The 16,799-nt window shown below is 45.1% G+C and overlaps 1 protein-coding gene across 2 annotated transcripts in view; it reads left to right on the top strand.

Moving 5' to 3' along the window:
- Positions 1 to 4,624: 4,624 nt before the first annotated feature.
- The window catches only part of EPHA4 (EPH receptor A4), a 133,369-nt gene continuing 121,194 nt past the window's right edge, over positions 4,625 to 16,799 (top strand). For both annotated transcript variants that reach the window (XM_054585618.1, XM_054585619.1), the window contains exons 1-3: positions 4,625 to 4,738; positions 7,880 to 7,947; positions 12,073 to 12,736. In XM_054585618.1, the coding sequence (XP_054441593.1) occupies positions 4,648 to 4,738; positions 7,880 to 7,947; positions 12,073 to 12,736 (823 nt within the window). In that variant the 5' untranslated portion in view covers positions 4,625 to 4,647. The remainder of the gene's footprint in view (positions 4,739 to 7,879; positions 7,948 to 12,072; positions 12,737 to 16,799) is intronic.

The following is a 16,799-nucleotide window of genomic DNA, read 5'->3' on the forward strand; positions in this document are numbered from 1 at the left end:
CTCCTCTCTCTCCATCTCCCTCTCAGCAGCCTCCGGGGAACCAAAAGTTTGATGGTTTGTACTCAACTCCCACATCCCTCCTGGTGGGCGTCATGCCTGGTCAGGGCTAAGAAGAAACCGTTGACATGTTAAACATAGGGTGTTTGGCACATAGCAGGTGCCTGAGAAATGATCGTTAGAACTAACCTGAAATTTAGGTACAGCACCAAAGTTTGAAATCAGTCTTGCCCCCTTGAGAACCCCAACCTCTCTCTCCTTGCCTTTTCCATCCCAGCAACTCCTGTGTCTTGCTCTCTCATCCACCTGACTCATCAAGACCTGAGCTCTGTGGCCATCTTTCCCATTCAGGATTAAAGGGCTAACAAGAATCCTGCTTCTTTTTTGCATTAAGAAATAGTATCAACGCCTTGATGTGAAAAGATGAAATCTCCCATTGAGTTCCCTGGGAGTTTTAGGAAGCCAAGCAACAGTTCTTCCAGGTTCCGTGTTGCTATATTTCCGGTGGTTATCTTAGGGTTGGGCGCAATCTCCCCCACCCCTGGCAAAGGTAGACAAAGCTTTGGTTATTTATTACTACCAATATTTGACTTGGTTGTAGGGCATTTGACTCCCTGCATCTTGTTCCACTTCATTATTTTTGAAACTACTATTCAGGTGCAATCCCTAGGTTCGAATCCAGGTGAATCATCTAGTAAAGTGTGTTGAATGTGAGCTGTTACTAGTGAACAATGAAAGTTGAATTTATTTCCCTTCCCTACTCTAGGAGGTGATGAGATAAAGAGTTCTCATGGAGTCAATCCCAGCACCTGGTTTCCTCATGCAAGGGAAGATTCAAGCTGAGTAAATGACTCCCCATTTAATAATATTAAGTGTTAAATGGATGATATTAAAGGATTAATATTAAATTATTAACTAATAATAATTCTTAAAGAACTATTGTTTACCAGTAATAATAACTGCTTACCACATGTCAGATACTATACTCCATGCTCTTCAAAATTCATTCAATTTTTAGAGGAACCTTGTAACAACTACTGTTCACAGGTTGGGGAACCATATCTCAGAGAGATTAGGTAGCTTTTCCGAAGATACACAGCTAGTAGACCAGCTACAAGTTAAACAAGGGGTGTCTGTCTTGAAAATTTTGGTCCTAACAACTGGAGGCTCCTTTGTATTGATAAAAAAACACCCAGGAAACTCCAGCTAAATTATCTAAAGCTTCTGGCAGAGTGTCTAGCAGAAGGCAGAGCAGGTTCACCTATTCCCTCTCAGCCTCTGTGCAGTCCTCTCTAGTGTTGCTTATTTGCCCGCAGGTCAAAGCCCTCTCTCTCATGACTTGGGTGAAATTGGCCCTCTACTTAGAGGTGGAATCTCCCGGAGACCTGGGGCTATATTTAAAGGCCTTTAGAAATTAGAAATACCTTTAAAATCCAACCTTAATTCATCTTAGCATTTAAAATGTACTCTGCAGCGCAAGTGTTTGTCATAGGTACGAACAAAAGGGAAAATCTACAGAATCATTTAATTACTATTTTCCTTAAGTTGATAAGCATATATATTTTGATATATCTCTTAATGGATTCAAAATGACCTCAAATTTTTATAGCAGTTGGGGGGGGGGCTTGTTTTACTGAAGAGTCAAGCTAATTTATCTTCAAAGTAGGTGATTTAGGTACTTTTTGAAAGTGTGATATTCTATTGCATGCTTATGACTCGATTAGATCAATGATTTGTAGTAAATAATTTCAAATGTTGGACAAGCCCTGGGTGTTTTCCAATAAAGTGGGAGGCTCTGCTTTGATGGTGGACAGAGGCCACCATCTTTTTTCATTGTTACCCTACTTCTAGGAAAAATGATGTCTGTTAGATTAGAACACTTTTCTCCCAAGTAGTGAGAAGGGACAGAAGAATTTTCAGTTCGTTTCTGATCTTCCACCCAGAAATGCTTTCAAAAGGAAGTTATAGTTGGGTTTTTCAGAGTTAGCATTTCCTGCCTCCTGGCTCTCCAGATTACTGGGCTGTTTTAAAGCCTAAAAAGGGAAATGGGAAGAAAAAAGGGGAAGTCACTGAATCTACCCTCGGAAAAAAAACCCTTGCTTTCAGGCAGCTGCGGCTGGAAAGACTTCGCTGTGTTCAGCGTGCATAAGGGGGTGGGGAGTCTACATGTTTTAGAAATTTTACTGTTTCTAAGGAGGCAGCCAATTTCTCATTTCAACCACACATGCATGCAAAACTCAAGCTCTTGCAGAGAGGCAACCAGCAACTATTGTTTAAAACGTTTTAAACGGAATTCGGATGGCTCTTTTCTCTTTCGAGTCTGTGTGCCAAATGACAGGGACGGATACTCATTTTCTTTTCCTCTGAAACTCGGGAAAACACATAAGAACCCAGAAATGCATTCCTTAAAGGGACTTCGCGCGGTTATAGTAAATAATTTATATACACGCACATACATATATATACCCCGTGCACAATTTTTTCCTCGTTTTACACTCATGAAATCAGTCGCTGCGATAACTGAAATTCACCCCCTCAGACTGGGACATTTGAGCTGGCCTTGCAGCTAAAGAGCCAAAATGCCTGGAGCCGCGTAAGCTGTCCGTCTCTAGTCTACTGACTCACAGCTATTGCCCAGCACCTCGCCGAGCGCGCTCCCGTACAAGTTGCCCGTCTTATTAGCCCGGGTCTGAGTTTGCGCGAGTGCAGCTGTCCGGCCACAGAGGGAATACGGCGTATACGGGGAGCCAGTGACCTAGGTCCGTGGCTGCAAACTGCTCTCTCCTCCTGTACCCCTCCTGCCGTACCCCAAATTCCTTTTTCAAGGACAGCAACTGCCCAGGCACCCCCCTGGAATGTTGATTATGAGTTTCTCCTTGAAACGTTTTCCGATTCCATCTTCCTTAATCCAGTTGGCTAGGAGTGCGATAGGACTCTGGGGTTCTCTCCACCGCCGCCCGCCACCACACCATAGGGGTGGCCTGGGTGCGCCAGACGTGGGCAGGTGGATGAAGAGATAAGCCACCAACACACCTCTCCGCGGGTTGCAGGTTGCGCATTGAGGTCTTTGTCCGCTTGCCCTTCAGCGGGGGCCTTATACTCCGGTATATGGCCGGCAGGTGGCGCAGTTGGTTCACGAAGAGCCGCTGTGGGAGAACGGAGCTTCCTTCTCCTTGAGGGTCTTCCTCCCGCTGGGACCCAGGCTCTGGAGGAAAACCCGGCCCAATCCCGGAGGGAGCAAGAGGAGGCACGGCCTCGGAGGAGAGAAAGAAAGATGTCTCGTCAGGAATCGAGACCCCTGCAAACGTCCGGAGCAATGCACCTGGTCGTAGCGGGGGCCAGTCCCCGGGCCGCCGGCTGCTTTGCTGTCGCCGAACGGCGCTCAGGTGGCTGAGCCCGCAGCCATGGTACGGGGGACAGACTAGGGCCCAGTAGTGCCTGCGCCTCCGGAGAGTCAGCTGTAGCACCCGCGGCACCTCGGCAGGGGCCGCAGAGCAGATTTCTGCGGCTCCCGCTGCCCACCACCGTCTCTTGGGGCAAGGAGAAGTGTCGGGACCTGCTCAGGGCAGCGGTCGGAGCGCAGAGCTGCAGCAGCCGCTCCGGACAGCTTCCGAGTTCCCATTTGCGGTGTCTGGGCAGCGGCGGGCCACCACATTCCTACTTAAAACCTTGGCTTCTGATTCCCTGTGCCCGGGACTTGCTAAGCCGGGTTCCAGGGACTTCCCCTGGGAAACACATAGTTGGCTCCCTGCGTACTGGGCCATCTCAGAGCGTCTTGCTGCGGTTGGGAGTCGGGGCCGGGATGAGACCCTCGGCGTGAGCGCCGAGGTGGGGCCAGAGCGGAGCTTCTCCGCTGCTAGAAAGTAAGTCGTTCAGTTTCAGAGCTAAGACAGAGACTGAGCCTAGCTTCCGGCTACGCGCTGCACCAGACGATGGGGACCGCTTAGGTCTCCGCTCCCCGGGCATCTAGGGAGCCTGGGAATACAGGGTCAATCAAGCCACAAAATTTCCTTCAAAGGGCGTTTCAGATAGAGATGCGCTATAAAGACACGAAACAGGGCAAGGTAACAGAGGGTGGCTTTGGCCGTGCGCAGGAGTAAGTGTGCAGCCCCGGCCGCCGCGGCGCGCGGGACGCAAACGCTTCGACCCTCGGAAAAGAGCAACAGCAAAGAGGCAGGTCAACTTTATATTTATTTTACTACAATAAAAGGGCCTTTTCCTCTGTCTCGAATTGTCCTTAGGGGGAAGAGGTGGTTGCTAACCTTTCCTCCGCCTCCCCGCAGTCAATTCAAAGCTTTCGAAACTTCTTCTCCTGCCCAGGGGCTGGACCCCTGAGGTGAGGTCTGGGGACCCCGCCACCTCCCTCCGGCGGGGGCGGGGACGCACGCAGAGTTCGCCCCCTCAAGCCTGGGGAGACCCAGCGCCCCGCTGAGCCCCGAGGGGCGGGGGCTTAGGGCGGGCTTTGCTCAATAGGGGCGGGGCCAGGTCGCTCTGTTTATGCGACCATTGGCCGCGAGCTCCGGACTGGCGGGTGGGCGTCACGGGCCGGGTCCACCTCCTTGGCAATGTCTTCAGCTTGCTGCACTCCTAACTTAAGCATTTATTCCACTGGGATAGAAGCGGTAGGAGCAGCGTTGGCACCGGCGAACCATGGCTGGGATTTTCTATTTCGTCCTCTTTTCGTTTCTCTTTGGGATTTGCGACGCTGTCACCGGTTCCAGGGTGTACCCCGCGAATGAAGGTAAGAGCGCGGCGGCCTTTCTGCGGTCGGGGACGGAAAGCGGACGATCCACCGGTGAATGCTCCTCGGAAGCGCGAGGCCGGCCGGTGTGTGCGGGGTGCAGCGAGGGGGGGCAAATCCCGGGGTGAGCGGTGCGCCCAGACTCGGGAGAAAGCGTCTGAGGCGAAGGGATCTGCGAAGGGGTGGCGTGGGGCAGCCGAGTAGCCTGACCCGGGCACTGACCCGTGCTTTCGGCGAGGCTGCCCAAGTTTGTAGCGAAAGGACAAAGTTTATCAGCATCCGCCAGTGGGGCCAGCTCGAGGCGTCCTAGAGGATACACGGGAGGCAACGCCAAAATTTAAAAAAAATAATAATAATTCTGTGGCCCAAGTCCTCCCTACCACCACTTCCCCAGCCAGCCCCAGTCGAGGGGGAAACGGAAGCCTGGATCCTGGTGAGGGCTTGGTGCTCCCGGGTTCTTGTGGGAAGCTTTCGAGCTGTGGTTTCTGCAAAGTTTCCCGAGCCCTGCGCTTCCTGGGACCGTGCTGCGGGGCCTCCGCTGCGCAGCGGTCGTGGTGAGGCTCGTCGGTAGCTAGTGACCCGATTTCTAACATCGGCGTCAGACACCTTTCTCCCCGCTGGGCTCCACGCATCAGGGGTGCGATCGCTAGTCTAAGGGGCCCCACGCTACACAGATCACCCCGCAGACTTGGTGAACCCACCGGCAAGTTAAACGTACTCGAGTTTTTGCTTTTTTTGCCCCAGAACTGTACGCTGGGTTAGTTTGGAGGGAACGCGCGGGACCGACTGGACTCGTCTCGGTGCTCGGTGTTCTGCTCGTCTGTTTGGACGTGCTGGAAGGATTGTGTGTGTCTCTGCGTCGGGGAGGTGGGGGTTGATCATTCAGTTTCTGATGATCTCAGAGACAGGCGAGTTGAGTGTGCGTGTGTATGTGTGCATGTGTGTCTATGTGTGTATGCGCGCTCGCGCAAATGCGTGTATGTGGTGTGTGGGTGCCCGCGTGGACGCGGACGATTTCGTGTCTGTGCACGAGTGCCCTGATTGTGTGCGCGTATGTTCCGGCGAAAGCTTGTGTTGGAGCCTGCGCTCATCTCAGTCTCGAGTCTGTCTCGCCTCTCCTTTCACCCCTCCCCACCACCACATCCATCCATCATCCATCCATCCATCCACCCACCCATTCATCCACCCATCCATCCACCCACCCATCTCTTCATTCGTCCAGTCTCTCCAGGTCCGTCCATCTAGCCTGTGCAATCTATTATTTTCCGTGTTCCGAAGGAGGGAGCCAAAAACCAACTTAGCCTTGGCTGGGCAGTCGGTACCCAGAGTTCGCCAGACGGAGGCTCAGAGAGATTCACACACCTGCCGGCAGGCACTGCTTGGGAGGAAAGGGGCGCTCTCACGCGCTCCCTGTCTTCTCCTTCCTTCCGACGTGGCTCTAGGTGCCATCTCGGTCGCTGCCGGCCCTGGATCCCCACGGTTAATTTTCTTATCTGAGTCTTGGATCCCACGTTCTTCTGGTTACTGTGCACACTTGTTAGGACGTCCCCCAAGACCTCACTGCATCAGAGGCAGAGATTTCTTTTCTTTTCTCCCCCGCCCCCCATTTCTTGTTTTTTCTTTTGGAAGCAAAACTTGGGAGCCCTAGACACAAAAGGCGCTGATGGGGCCGTAGGCTGATGTAGAAAGAAGCGGGATGGGGGGGAGTCACCCCCCTCTCGCACCCCTCCTCCCCCTTAAAAATTAATTCATTTTGTTGCTTTTTATTCCCCTCACGTTTCCTTTTCTCCCTTTTACCCTCCCTTTCTACTCCCTCCCTTTTTTTGTAAATTGGGTCTTATTGTTCCCTTTGTGTCCCTAATCCACCTTACATAAATCCAAATGGATGTAGCGGGCTTTTCTCTAGGGACCCAGAAGAGAGAATGAGGCCGGCGGTGGGGGTGCAGCTCCGGGCGGGAGAGACCCAGGGAAGGCTCTACATTTTAAAATAATTAACGGACCCCAGGAATTCAGGCTTCCCGGGAAAACCAGGAGAAAGAGGCCGATTTTAACTCCTCTGACTTGGTGGTGCAATGAGAGGAGAACTGGGCAGAATTCAGAGGCCTGGGGCGACATTGAGGGCTGGGGTGCGCAGGGGCAAGGACGGAGGCTTCCTATCCCCACCCCTCCCCCAACCCGAAGTAAGAGCCAGCCTCGCTGATCACATTCATAACCCAGTGGTTCCTTTGAGATGGGCCTTTCGACCCCCAGGCCTGCAGACCTCGGTGGGAAAGAGAACGTGGAGAGGCTAGGGAGCTCCTGCGTCCTTTTCAGCGTCCCAGGTGCCCAGGACTGCTCCAACGAGGGCGGGATACGGCAGCTCGGTAGCCGCGCCCGCGGCCCCCCTGAGCTTCGATGCACATCCTGAGGTGAAAGCCCTCGCAGACCAGCTCGACTCCATATCTAAAATACGAACCAGTGATTTCCCCTCGGGTGGAGGAGGAGTCTCAGATTGTCCTCAAAAAGACCTGGGGAAAAGAATAAATAATTCAGTTCATTTGCATTCTAATTCTCCACGTCTGCCACCCCCTTCCCCCCCATTCTGAAACTTTGATATTTAAAAAAGCAGCGGATACCACATCCAAGGCCGATGTATTTGGTGGTGGAGGGGGCAAATGGTAGGGGAGAAAGCCTTTTCATGACCCTGTGAGTACTCTCAGATAGAATTCACTAGTGGCCTTGTCACTATGATGATGAGTTATGCGGTCATCTGAAACTTGTAAAAACAAATAACTCCAGTAGACACCAGACAGAGATGAATGCAGATTTTGCTCTGGAGTGCAACTGCCCTACATAGATATATTTATTTTTTTGAATTGTACTTGAGATTCTCTATTCATCCTTTTTAGAAAATGAATCAACCAAGTCCTGGGATGGAATTTTAAATGCTAAGCAAGTTAAATAAATAAGAACTTGCAGATTTAAAGAGGGGAGAAGATCAAGTGAGTAATGATTATTTACATAAGTGAGACCAAGTTTAGGTTTTGATCAGAGTTGGATATGCGCACCCTCGGCACATATGGAAACGCTCAGGCAAATGGTTTTTGTAGTATTGGCTTTTTGCAATTGGAAATTAATCTATTTTTCTTTGTTTTTTTGCAGTTACCTTATTGGATTCCAGATCCGTTCAGGGGGAACTTGGATGGATAGCAAGCCCTCTGGAAGGAGGGGTAAGTTCCAAGCCGCTCTCTGCTCCGAAGGGTAAAAAAAGGAGTGATTAGCAACTTTCTGAGAGTCCTAATGGCTTGATTCTTGTTGATTGTGGTGAGGGGGTCAGATTTCCGCCATGGCCTATGAAGTGAATTACGCTTTGTTGCAGAAATCCTATACTCCCCTTGGATGGGTCTGTCATGGAAGAACTAGAAACCAAAAGGGCAGAAAGAGTTTTCGAAATTAGGAGATTGGTAGAGGCATAGACTTAGATGCCTAGTTAAAACTGAAATACCAACAAGAAATGCAACCCAGGGACCACTTTTAGAATTTATGTCTCTTCTAGTGTGACGGCTATGAAGTACCAACAGGGTTAATGTTAGAACAACTGTCCCGTTTTCCAGACTGAATAACTAAAGATACCAGGGAGAAAAGTCTGTCATTGTATCCGTTGCAGGTTCAGTTGTGTGCACAAGTAGCAGGAGCTCCTTACCTGGCTCCCAGGGCAACCTGAAATCAGCTGTTGTGCTCTTGCACACCGAGAGAAAGCCTCATGAACTTGTGCCCGGGGCACATGCAGCAGACACCGCAAGCTTGAGCCTTGTTGGTGCTAAATGCAAAAAGTTCAAGTATTTGGAATCTTGGATCTTTGGGGATGTGGAGGCTGCATTATAAGTATGAAAGAGAACGCACTATTCATTCCTCCTCAAATTTGCCATCACTGCCTCCACTGGAAGATTCAGAGAACAGAATTAGGTTGTTGGCCACATTCTCTCACCCTGACCTTACCCCTTAACGACAGGTCGGAATGAATCAGCTTTGGAAAGAAATGAGTACAAGATGTATCTCTGGCTTTTGCCAAATTGAAATAACTTTCAAGTCCTTTAAAAATTAGGCATATTATCCTGCCTTTATGTGAATGATAGTCTGTGACTGAGCCAACTGGTTAAAAACAATAGGGACGGAAGGAAGATGAGGAGTTTTTACCAGGCAAAAATTATAAGGCCAGCACCCAATATGGTGCTTCAGCCTGTCCATTGAATGAGCAATAAAAGATGAAAAGAAAAATGAAGACTCACAGAAACTGTTCTAGAAGACGGGTTTCAAAAATAAAGACAAGAAATGGTCATGAAAATGGAGAATTTTAGGCTGTCTTTTTCCAGAGCTGTTCTTGCAATCCATTTTAAATGAAACGGAGATTGCCCTGCCTTCCTGTTTTGCTGCCTGAACTTGACTGCCGTTAGTTGGGTCTCTGCTGAAAGATTCCAGTCTGCCCTCAAAACCATTTTTTTTAAGGGGAGGGAGAATGATTGGCAGGCTTCTGGCAGTGTAGACAGGCTGTATTCACTGCTGATTGCAGGCAATTGCCCTCATCCTTTGAATGCGAAGAAAGGTACAGCTTTATCTTGTGAGAGTCAGACTCTTGTTAATCCTATACCCTGGAAAGGTCACTGATTCAGGAAGGCTTTCCCATGCTACACGAGGGGTATTGCTCTGTAGGTTGAATGTATTAGAACTCTCGGCTATATTGAGGATGGAAGGTGTTAGTACTTGCATTAAAAATTTTAATGAGCCTTATTTTTCTTACTGGCTGCTCTCAGGCTTGAAGAGAGAATGCATCAAGTTATGACTTTGCATCTGACCTGTTACGCTAAATATACATGGACCTATTTAAAAGCGAGGAGTGACACATTTTTTAGTACAGTCTATGGTCTATCTAGTTTCTGGAAAGCTTTTACTGCAATTTAATATGCCATGGACTCCACACACTCCGCCACCCCCCCCCCCTTTGCTGAACTGCTGAAAAAGCACCTGGTCACTTTTTCTAGACATAAAACTTCTCTCTGTTGTCTTTAAGTCTCTTAAAAAATACTGCGTATACTGATTATTGTATACAACCCAGAACTTTTTAGGCGCTGAATGTAGATAGCTTTCCCTTTCCTTAAATGTATATAGCACTTTAGGTATTATTGTGAGGGGTTTATTTGTGCATGAGAGAAATAGTCATTCCAAAATACATAATAGCTACTGAGAAACCATGTGCCAAATTATACAATTTAATTAATCTCTATATTTTGTATTTAAAGAGGATTTTTTCAGGCCTAGAGTGACAGATGAATTCAACATCTCCCAAGTAGGAATAGATTGACTTTCAAAAGCTCTTTCTAGCTGAGGGGGAAAAGCATTTTTGATTATTCTGAAATCTCTAGTTAGAATTACGACAGATAACATCTTTGCTGGAAACTTAGAATGAGAGTTTGTTCAATAATGGCATTTATTTGTTGTTGTTGTTTCTGTTATTGTTGTTTTTAAAAAGAAAAGGAAACCTTATTTGACAATACCACCAATGAAAAAATAAAATATAGTCAGAGACAACTCTCTACTCTTTTGTTTTTCCATCCGAACAACTAAACAGAACATGAGAATAATGGAAAGTGATGGCTCCTGATGGCAACATTGTAGCAAACCCCTAATTTCTCGGCAGTGTTCATTTAAAGGAGAATATTGAGTTTCTGACATTGATTGTAAAATCTAAAACTAAGGCGATATTTGTCATTGTTCTGGTGAATTGATCAGTGTGTTTAGACAATCAAGTTCAGGCTGGAAAATTCATGTTATACCTGAGTTATCCCATATGAACTTTTTGGAGATATCCCTATGTGCTTTCATTTACATTGACAAATGTGTTTTTCCATATTCCCTTTGTTCTGAGATGAGAAACATGATGAGTACTTTTTTTTAAGGTGGGGATCTATTTTTGGATTTACATGAATTTCCCCAAATAAGTAAATTACTGGTGATTTATTAGTTAGTGGATAAAAAGAAATTTTAATCACCGCAGGGTACTTATCCCCCCCAATTCCAACTTTCATAATGATAGCAGATGAAAGAGATACAGAATTTTATGCATTATGGCCCTGCACATAGAAACATTTCCATCCATTAACGGTTTTCCAATGCACAGATGGGAAACCCGTTAAAAGATGCAGTATGATTCTATGTACTCCTTTTATTGAATGGAGTTTTAAGTGGAACTATTATAGAATACACATTTTTTAAACTATCCTTTTTTCTTTCAATTATATTCATGTGTTAGATATTTAAGCTGATATATACCAGATCTATATAAATGCAGTACTTGTAGATATTAATTAAGAGCCTTGCAGGATCCCCAAAACAATCTTGCTTCTTTTAGGATTATTTTTTAAAGTACGGAGAGAGTGAAATTATTACTTTAGTCATAGTAAATTCTAACTGTCCTGCCGTTAGGATCTTTGTTAAAAAGTAGATTACAAAGAAAACTCTACCATCGTTTTTAAAAATTTCTTGAGCTTTCAATCACAAATAGAACCTATTATTTTACTTTCAATATCCCCAGAATATTAAAAAGCAAAGCACAGGTGTGTTCTTGTTTACTTATGTATATATCTGTTTTAAAAGTAGGAACAACATACAAACATTTCATTGAATACATGCTGTTGACGTGTCCCACCATTACAAATGACTGTATCTGAGAAATCAAACCAGAAAGTTTACTCTTTCTCTTCCCAGGATTACCAAAACCAGAATGGTGAGATTTTCTTCCCCCCTTTAAAGAATAGTAACAGTGCCAAAAAGAAAAAGAAAAGAAAACCCAGTGGCTTTTTTTTTTTTTTTTTTTTAGTATTAGCAAAGTTCTGACAGGAGCACCACTAATTAACTGATAATTGTCTTCCTTTGGCAAGCTCTCCTCTTCCTGCTCTTAATTTGCAGGTCTCTGTTCAGTTGTTGAAACAATACACATACTAGTTTTTCATTTATGAGTAAATTTGAACTGTTGCCACTTCAAATTGTAGCTGTTGTAATAGGTGAATTTGAGGTTGTTAGACCACCACAAGGAAATGCTGAGAACTCGTAAGTAATAAATCCACCATTGCCCCTAGATTTAAGGCAAAAGAATGAAGTGATTAAAAAAAAAAAAACCACTTCCGCAATAAAATATTGTCTCATCTCCTCCATAACATGCTTTACCGGTGAGGACTGGTGCTCAGTAGTTTTCTTATTGGGGGAAAAAAAAATTGAAACCCTATGAGAGTAAAATAGGATTGAAGGATCACTGTGTGATGAAGTTTCGTAACTGATACATTTCCTTTGGATCTTTGCAGTGGGAGGAAGTGAGTATTATGGATGAAAAAAATACGCCCATCCGAACCTACCAAGTGTGCAATGTGATGGAACCCAGCCAGAATAACTGGCTCCGAACTGATTGGATCACCCGAGAAGGGGCTCAGAGGGTGTACATTGAGATCAAGTTCACCCTGAGGGACTGCAATAGTCTTCCAGGCGTCATGGGGACTTGCAAGGAGACATTTAACCTATACTACTACGAATCAGACAACGACAAAGAGCGTTTTATTCGAGAGAGCCAGTTTGCCAAGATTGACACCATTGCCGCTGACGAGAGCTTCACCCAAGTAGACATTGGTGACCGAATCATGAAGTTGAACACCGAGATCCGAGATGTAGGGCCATTGAGCAAAAAGGGATTTTATCTGGCTTTCCAGGATGTGGGTGCCTGCATTGCCCTGGTGTCGGTCCGTGTGTTCTATAAGAAGTGTCCGCTCACAGTTCGCAATCTGGCCCAGTTTCCAGACACCATCACAGGGGCTGACACATCTTCTCTGGTGGAAGTCCGAGGCTCCTGCGTCAACAACTCAGAAGAGAAGGATGTGCCAAAAATGTATTGTGGGGCAGATGGTGAGTGGCTGGTACCCATTGGCAACTGCCTGTGCAATGCTGGGCATGAAGAGCGGAATGGAGAATGCCAAGGTAAGACGAGCCATATTGTACTTTTCATTAGGGCTTAGTGCACATAATTAAATCAGAGATGAGACTAAATGGAGTAGAGCCAGTAATTAGCAGCCCCTGTGGGATGTGGTGGGACAGAGGGGTCTAATGAGTAAGTGCTGTAGCTCCAGGTGGCAAGGCTGAGACCGTTCTGATAGTGACAACGTAAATGATGCTGCCGTAATCAGCAGAAGGCCAAACACATTTGCTAACAGGCACTTAGATCTGAACCGGCGAGATGCACCCTCGGAAATGGAAATGATCAAGCTGAAGAAATGGGCTTGATTGATCCTTCCTTAAAGAGGGTGGACAGATTTTCACAAATCACAGTATTCTCGCCTACGTACTTGATAAAATGGTAAATATCTCTCATTGCCTGTGTATGTACATAAACAGTTCACATGTAAAATTAGGGTTGTGTTCCAATTCTCTCAAGCTGTGTGAAGAATGCCCAGTGTTCCCTTCTTTGTGAGCCAGGGAAGACATGGTTCAACAAAGTGGATTGTCAGTGTTTTGAGGGCCCTTGTTCCACTGAGCACCCAATGATAGGGTCCCTAAGTGAAACTCATCTTGATGATTTATGGAAATCACCTGGAGGTGATAAAGAGCTAGTAAGAGTTCTCTCATTTGATCTGTGGTCAGAGGCAACATGAAATTGTGATCTGTTTTGGTTACTGAGGGTTTGAAAAAATCTAAGCATTTTTAGCATGTTGATTTCTATGTAGCATTATTACTAAAGTGATTTTTTTTTCTCACCTAAAGTTCACTGTATGTAATTCCTTCTTCCCATATGTCCCCTTTCTGTCAGAACACTGGGGAGTTGGTAAAGATTTTTCTTAAAAAATGCTTTGTTTTTGAGTAAGGGATGACAGTAGTTCATTTGTACATGTATCGCTCATGTCATGTGTGGCTTAGGCTTAAAAAACTCAGCATCCAAGGTTTTAATTTTTTTCTTGGTATTTATTTTTAGTGGTTATCAGTAGTCTGCTGCTGCCAATCTTACTGTGGTTACTATGAAACGGTGTAACTCTGGTCCCATTTATGGAACAGATCAGATTAATCTTTTCTCAGGGTGATTGTTGAGCTGCAGACTGTATTGCCCATGGTTCACCTGATTTGGTGATTAAAGAGCCTGAAATAACTGCCTGCCAAACAATTTGTCTGGCATTCCAACCATCTTAATGACACGGTGGGATTAACTATGTGGCAATCCACTTGACTGACTGGAAATCAACAATTATAACCTCAAAAATTACATTTTTGATAATTCGGTGTTGTAGAGTTACGCATTTCTCCTTTCATAGTTTATACGTTTCCACAGTGTCATTCTTGATTGGCTGTGGTTATTTCTGGGAGTAGCTAACAATGAATGTCTTTTAATTTAATTGTAAATAAAACAGAATAAAGACTGACTACCTTTTCTGTTGACCTGGAGTAAAAAGGTAAATTTGTAAACTTAAACCTTTGAAAGTTGGGATTTAAAGTTTGCTGTTGACTTCGCAACTACAAGATCAACTGTACCAAAGTGAAACCTTGGAGTATACTCTGGTAGTAATATTAAAAAGTATATGTGTGCCAATTTATATTGGCACATAAATTACAATAATCATAGAAGGAATAGTGAAATGAACCGGGTGATGATACCACATCATATTTTAGAGTAAATTCTGCCTTTTCAATTTTTGCAAGGCAGGACATGCACATCTTCACAATGTCAAGATAAATATATATATATATATAATTGTCTTTTCATTTTCTGCTCAAATGTTCACATGTCTGGCATTAGAATCTCTCTGTATCTAATGCCATTGATTTTCAATTGTCACAGAGCCCAGTAACTCATATGTTGCTCTACTGTGAAACTCCTTGACAGTTTTACAACCCAAATTAGAAGAAAAAGAGAAAAAGATGGAGGGGGAAATGAATGTAAAGGCAATTGAACACGTTAGTGGTTTGTTTTATGGAAATAATCTTGGGACCACAGTTAATCATGGGGTTCATGGAAGAGGAAGGACTCCATGTTTTAGGTCCAGTTCATTTCTGAGAAAACTGTTCCCAGCACAGGGTCAGATAGCTAATGGAAATGGAAGGTTGGTTGAGCCATTCCTAAGGATCTTTGGTATTTTCACATCTCCCCAGGGTTTTTTTTTTCTTTCCTACTCATAAAATGACTGACTCTTTTAAGAGACTCCCCTTTTTCCTTTTTTTTCTTTTTTTGCACAAAACCTTGCACTTTGTTTGCTTCTTTGTTTATGATACTCCCAGTGAATTTAGGAAGAAAGGAGCACCTTGAATGACAAAGGATTCTTAAATTCCAAACTTAGGTGAGACATTTTAAAGGCTATAAAAGTCTAAGGAGTAATAAAAATGGTTGTCTCCATCCTTGGCGACATTAGTGTGGTTTCAGAGAAACATTCAAGAGGAGAAGAAGGGACATCAACCCAAGGAAATGTGTCTCAGTTCGGTCACTTAGCTGTGTGACCTTGAACATGTTTCTTAGGCCCTGTGAGCCTTGATTTGTTCCATCTATAAAATGGGTTGATAATAGCTGCACTTATCTTAGGGAGTGGCTCTGAAGACATGGAGCTCTCAGAGTGGTAAAAGTCACCTTGTAGATCATAAAGCATGGAACTGGTGTTATTACTAGCATTCCCTTTATTACTCTGCTCTTCCCAAGGCCCTGGCTGATGACTTCAAAAGGTGCTGAGCTGAAGCAGACAAAGGGTGTTCATCTCCCAGCCACTTTTGGAAGCCAAGGCTAAAAATAGGAAGAATTGCCCTTGTCCTAACAAAGAATAATGTCCATTTTCACACTTCATATTGAAAATGATATTTGGAGAGTGTCATTTTTTTTCCCCTGAAGGAAAGCAGACCTTCCTTTGAGTAAGAGAAAAGCGATTTGGGGCGGGACAAGAAAGAGGAGGTGTGAAGAGAGCTTAAGAAGGGATACAATGGAGAACTGGCCAGGCCTCCGAAGTCTGGCAGCAGGTTCCTCCCCAACGGTCTTTTCAATGGGTCTGCTGCGGCAGGACAAATAGAAGAACAGGTGAAAGGTCGCCTCCTCCCTCATCCATCTTCCTCGGGGTCTGGGAGGTCAGAGTGAAGATTGATTAAGATCTTAAATGTTTGACAAAGGAGCCCTGGGCAAAAATGGGCAGGGTGGGTGGGGGCCTGGGGCATGCTGTTGTTTAAATCTAACCCTGGTCATCTGCCGGAGTCCTCAAGGGACCTTGGGGACAGAACTACACTTCCTCTTGAAGTTCTTACTTCCAAGCAGTACATGCTAATGGAGACATGAAGAGCTGCCTCCAAAGTGTCTGGAGCGGCAGGGTGATGGCCGGCTTGCCCTCTGAAGCCGCCGCAAGTTCATTGTGCTCTTGAATAACAGTTTCTGAAATGATTTGGCTCGGCCTCAGCAGGACAACAGAGTGTTAGTCACTCATCTGCCCTCCCCGGGAGAATGGCTGGCTGGCCTTTGCAGGGGTTTGAACTTGCCTGGTGACTGGGTGCAGTGGATAAGAAACTATTCCAGTTAGTTAGTCTAGTGACCAGTCCTCCTCAGATAGTCAGAAAAGGAAACAAAATCCACCTCAGACACTGAGCCCCCCACCCGGTACACACAGGCATTCCCCTCGGCAAGGAAATCTTCCAGATGTTTTACAGGGATGTTTTTATTACCTCAGAAATATTAAGCAGAAAGCAGAGAGGAAAAGATTCTTTATGAACTTATTTTTTGTTTAATTAAAAAGCTAAAAAATGAAAGACACATATTCACTCTGAAATATTAATAAGCAATATTTTCAGAAAATATATAGAAAAATACAACTAATAAAAACGAAAACATTTTTATAGAGCCACTCTTAAGGCCAAGTAAGTGATCACAATTGTGACAAAATTTAGCCAGGTAGTAATCAGGTCTTGCTAAAATACACAGTTTTGCTATCAATTGCTCTGGGTCATATATGTCTGGAGCCTATATTATATATCATTATATATGTGGGATATATATATATATATATATCTCATTCATATCAGCAAAGATACC

This window comes from Pteronotus mesoamericanus, unplaced genomic scaffold (genome assembly GCF_021234165.1).
Source record: "Pteronotus mesoamericanus isolate MK-2021 breed Mesoamerican mustached bat unplaced genomic scaffold, CSHL_Meso_final contig_90, whole genome shotgun sequence".
In the NCBI taxonomy this organism is placed as follows: domain Eukaryota; kingdom Metazoa; phylum Chordata; class Mammalia; order Chiroptera; family Mormoopidae; genus Pteronotus; species Pteronotus mesoamericanus.